The sequence below is a fragment of the Apis dorsata genome, unplaced genomic scaffold (assembly GCF_000469605.1).
Source record: "Apis dorsata unplaced genomic scaffold, Apis dorsata 1.3 scaffold_169, whole genome shotgun sequence".
Lineage (NCBI taxonomy): Eukaryota > Metazoa > Arthropoda > Insecta > Hymenoptera > Apidae > Apis > Apis dorsata.
Window position 1 is genome coordinate 240,850 of NW_006263457.1, and position 5,284 is coordinate 246,133.

A 5,284-nucleotide genomic window follows, 5' to 3' on the forward strand; every position below is an offset into this window, starting at 1 on the left:
ATGAAGATTTGCAATAATAAGTTTTTCTACGCGATTCTTCTTACTTTTTTACTTTTCCTTCCCTTAATCTTCGATCAGTTTTCAACGTTTCCATCTTGGCGATTGAATTTTTGGTAGTTTAAAAAATGTTTAACACGCACAATTTTCCAGTTAGTTTTCAAAGTCTGGAACGAAGGTTTGACGTACGAAAGTTGAAAGGGTGCCCTAAAAGATGGTTTCCATTCCAAGTTTCGAAGGAGAAAGGGTTTCGGCTGCGTTTCAACGGATTCGCTGACGATTCTTGGCTATTCGCGTGGGATCGTCACGAGCTGTTTCTATCGGGCATCGTGCAAGTTTCCCGAACGTCTTTTCCAAGCTTTCAACAAGGCGTTCAAATATTCATCGACCCCCTTTAATGTCCCTCGATCGGACGATCCACCCGAAATCCAGCTCAATCTTTCATGAACCGTGTGTCTCTGTTGCTAATTAGCCTCCAAAATGCTTCTTTGAAATTTCCCAAAACCTCATATGCCACGACTCTTGTTCTATAACATTATGCACATTTTAATAGAATGATTATGCAGGAAGGATTACTTTTCGTGCATCTCGAGTAAATTGGAGAAGCCAACTTGTATTTTACATTATTTTATATTTCACGATTCCGAATTTATCGTGGATCTGATTCTAAAAAGAATCTATTTTTAATAAATATATCGATATATAGGAATCATTACTCTTCTATCGTTGCATATTTTATTAAAGGAAGAATTATTTTTATATTTCACGATTCCGAATTTATCGTCGATTCTAAAAAGAATCTAAAGAAGTCTATTTTTAATAAATATATCTATATCGAAATTGCTATTATTATAGAATTTATTAATTGTTGTAACGATATATACAAATAACGAACTGTCTCAAAAATTAGTGAAGCAGAAGCAGAATTGTTAATGGCTTGCGTAAGAAGCAATTTATGAATCCCCAAAAAACGAGCCATATATCCAATCGTTTTCAATCGAATTTTTCATCGTCATTATTTATTAAAAATTATACACAGTTAATAAAACCACTTTCGAAATAAAATCGCTGGAAACAGCACCTGTGAAAGGTAAAAATTAATTGTACCCTCGCCAAACTTCTTGATCTATTTTACCTCTTTACGAGGCACCCTCGACGTAAGTCGCGTGACAAACCGGAAATCCATCTTCCAGGCGAGGGTAGAAGCGGCAAGTTAGGCGCCAAGGAGAACTCGACCCGGTCACGTGACGGGTATTATCGCGGTTGGCGTGACGCGAGCCCATCAATTACACCGATTCCTTCATCCTGGAATACGGACAGCCATCCTTGAACTATATAAACCGTGGCCACAACTTCCGATCCAACCCCTGCTCTTCACGGTGTTTCCTCTCTCCTCGAGTTTTCCAACATCCGATTATCGGCGTTGGATCTAAAAACAGCCAAAGGAAAAGGAAGAAGAAAAAACAGAATCGTTTCTGTATATAGCAAGTATGTATTCCTTTGTCCACGCACAATCACTCTCCTTTTGTTTTCCTTCCCTCCTTTGTTTCCTACGATTTCTTTCTTCCTTTCTTTTTCAAAGGGAATGGAAAAATATTTGAATACGGCACGAGAACAATACGAGGAAAAGGGAGATTGAGAAACGCCTGTTTCAGAATTTGTACGTTACGTTTGTTTGCATTTTCTATTTTATACTGACGAAGAAGAGATAATTTTTGCAATTATTTGGAAAAGAAATTCTGCAAAATTGGAGAGGGATTTTCTCGTTGCAGGGAAGAAAGAGAGGGAAAGCAGGACGTCCTCCGTCGAATTGGCTTTAATTATCGATCAGGAGAAGAAACATTGGAAGAATATAATAATAATTTCTGTAACGCCACGTCCACGTTGGATTTCGACGCTACTTTACACGATAAGAGAAGAAAAAGGAGAATTTCATTCCAATTGAACTTTTACCCTCAACTTTATTAACAGTTCAACACCGAGAGGATAACAAAAGGAAAATTCTTTCGAAAGAAATCGAGAGTATCGATTTCTCTTTTTCATTCATGAATTTTGATGAATTTGACCACCAACAGATCGTATCTTTCGAAACTTTCTTCCCTTCGATAGATGGATACATCGATCGACGAGATTAACTTAATCCCGTTTAACGCCGATAAATCTCGAAAAAGCGAATAACATCTCAGAAATTGGATTCCTAACTCCATCCTTAAATTCTCACTTGCTCGAAAGATCAGCCTCGATTTCAACGCGCGACCGACCGATAATAACCGACGAACCGAAAAAGAAAAAGGGGAAAAAAAAAAAAAAATAAGAGGAACAGAGTTTCCTCTCCAGACCGGATCTAAAAATCCTTCCGCGGATCTTTCGCGGAAGATACTCGTTATCTCTACGAGAAACGATGATGGAGGCCATTTAACGACGTCGTTCGAGCTTTTCACGATCCGTCCGCCTTCGTCCTCCTGCTGGAAATCCTGGCCATCGTGACGAACGATCGTGGCCGCCGAATGAAATGTCACTCCCCGTTTCAGACACAGTATTGGATCGGTACCAGGAATAATAATTTGCTAAATTCGTTTAAATTGCTCTTCCTCTTAATGAATCTCCTCCTTTTTCTTTTTCTCCTTTTCCATCACGAAGGAGGATAAAGATATCTTTCATTAATAATTGTAAAATTTATTCATAAGTAATACGTTTTCTTTCTCTCCTTCTTTGGAATACCTTGTTTCCAGAGTATATATTTTATTTATTGCATTATTTATCGTAAGGAAAAAAAAAAAGTGAAAATCGAAACGCTATATCTCTGTGAAATTTTTTCCCCGGGATTATTATCTCGCTTCATCGGGGATAGGATAAACTGTATTTAAGCTGAATTTCCTCGCTGGATAATTCCGTTCAGGTGGACTTAATCCTCTCTCGGGTCGGGTGTATACCGGCTTGCTGTAAAATATCAACGAGGAGTCGTCGTCGTCGTCGTCGCTCGATACTTAAATTTCATTTTCCCCCTCCCTTCGAGGAGAAAAGACTCTCTCCACGAGGCGAATTTGTCCAGCCAAGGATCGATCTCGCCGCAACAACGACAGAGAATACGAGTCTGACCGGAATGGAAACGTTCCATCCACCACCTTCGACTCGCCATCCCTGGCAAGAACCACGCTTACCTCCATAAATTCTTTTTCTTTTCGAGATATGCTTCCCCCATGCGTGGAAAAATCGTGGAAAGAAGGAATGATCCTCGTTGATCGTTCGTAGAAATTGTTGCAAAAAGAAGAAAGGAAAAATTGGAGGATTTTATTTCACTTCCTATTTTTTCGAATTTTCGAACGAAAAAAACGTCGGCCCCCGAAAATCGATCGAGATGGAAAAAGGGTGAACGAGTTTTTATCTTTCGATACGAAAAAAAAGAAGAAATGGTAAGGGTGACACCAGGTCGATAGATTAATTGAAAAATTGTCGGCAATGGAGGGCGGACGTTTTAGCGGCCGATTGTAAAATATATATTTTAGAGGGAGGGTTGACGAGTTGTCGCGATGTCCTGATGCTCCCGTTCCATTGTCCCCGTTAATTTCACGTCAACCCCTATTTTTTCTCCGTTTAAAAAATCCGCGAGATACGAGCCGATCGAAATCACGTTACCGTTCCACCCTTTGTGTCTTTTTTTTATTTCGAGGGAAAAATTTTTTAGAAAATTGGGGAAAAAGAGGAGAGAATTTATTTTCCTTTCCTCTCTTCCTTCCGTCTTCCTCTTCCGTGAATGAAAAAATTTCCTATTTATTCATTTATTTTTTTTAAAGTTCCTTCGAAAAGATCCGGTCAGAAGGAAAGGAAGAGAGAGGTAGTATTTGAATCACGTCGCAATTTGTCCAAGACGAGAATGCCAGTCAGAGGAAATCAACTTGCTTTTTTCGCGAGTCTCGTCGAGTTTGTAAAATATTTGCAATTTCGTTATCTTCTTAGACGATCCGTGCCTTGAAATACGACTCGCTCTTTCGTTATCTTCTAACTTCGTCACTTTTTTCAACGATAAAGGATGAAGAATAGGAAGAGAGTGGAACGTTTCGTATAGCTCGATCAGATAATCTTTTCCCCTGAATATTATTTTACGTCTTTTCACGAGGCCTTACGAAATATTTTTCTTTCCAAATTTTATTATAATCATATCATTTGTTATTCTTCTGCCGCGACACGAAATTCAACGGGAAATTCCCCGCGCAGAAATTCCGCGAGTTGCATTCTCGATGCGTTTCCCATTGTAATCTAATCCCGATGGTTGAATCCTCTCCGCCCATTTGCGCTCGAAAAAGCAACGCGGATAGCCTCCACACAGATCAAAATGGAACACAGTTATATATTAAAAGTGACCAAATATTGTCCATAAGAATATATGCAAGAGGTGGAGAAGAAATTTATTTTAATACATCTTTCGGAAATTTAGAAAGCGAGTTCAAACAAATATGTTTAATAAAAAGAGAATATTAAGAAAAAATGTATCCTCAAAGTATACGAAACAAGAGATAGCCTCCATAGAGACCAAAATTTGAAACACAGTTGCGTGGAAATTAAAAGTGACCAAATATTGTCCATAAGAATATATGCAAGAGGTGGAGAAGAAATTTATTTTAATACATCTTTCGGAAATTTAGAAAGCGAGTTCAAACAAATATGTTTAGTAAAAAGAGAATATTAAGAAAAAATGTATCCTCAAAGTATACGAAACAAGAGAGAAACGAGGCCGAAGACATAAATAATTAAAAGGGTATAATCGTTAATAAAGAACAGATATGCAACGGTCATTAATTAGACTAGTTGGAGGTTAGAATTCAAAGTTCAGTTACCACGTTATTCAAAAAATTCCTCTCCACTCTCGAAAGGACGTCGCGTGCAAGGGAGGAGTATCGTTACTCCCGACATTATCGCGAATATTGCGCAACCCCTATTCGAAGCTTCCTTTGATCACGATCAAAAAAAAAAAAAAAAAAAAAAGAGAAAAGAGAAAAACATCACGATCGGAGAAAAGGCATTGCAAATCCCCGCCGCCATTTTCATTTTCGAGCGGTTGTCGGTCACGCAAAATGGAAAGTCGAAATGGATCTAACCTTGCTTCGAACCTGCGAATCGATCCTCGCAGGAGACGTTGCATGCGCATCACCTTGACTCCGCCTCGACCTTTCCGCTTCCTGGGTCAAGGACGTCAGGCGCGAGATTAGATCGTCGAAGAACCGACGCGAGCCAACGCGAGGTCAGATCGCAGATCTCGCCAGAGATCTCGTTGGAAAGACTTCACCCC

At 39.1% G+C, this 5,284-nt stretch overlaps 1 protein-coding gene across 1 annotated transcript in view; it reads right to left on the reverse strand.

The window, feature by feature from the left end:
- Positions 1-465: 465 nt before the first annotated feature.
- Positions 466-5,284, reverse strand: part of LOC116185388 — a 9,599-nt gene continuing 4,780 nt past the window's right edge. Inside the window, exon 4 of the mRNA XM_031509670.1 lies at positions 466-524. Within this exon, the coding sequence (XP_031365530.1) occupies positions 466-524 (59 nt within the window). The remainder of the gene's footprint in view (positions 525-5,284) is intronic.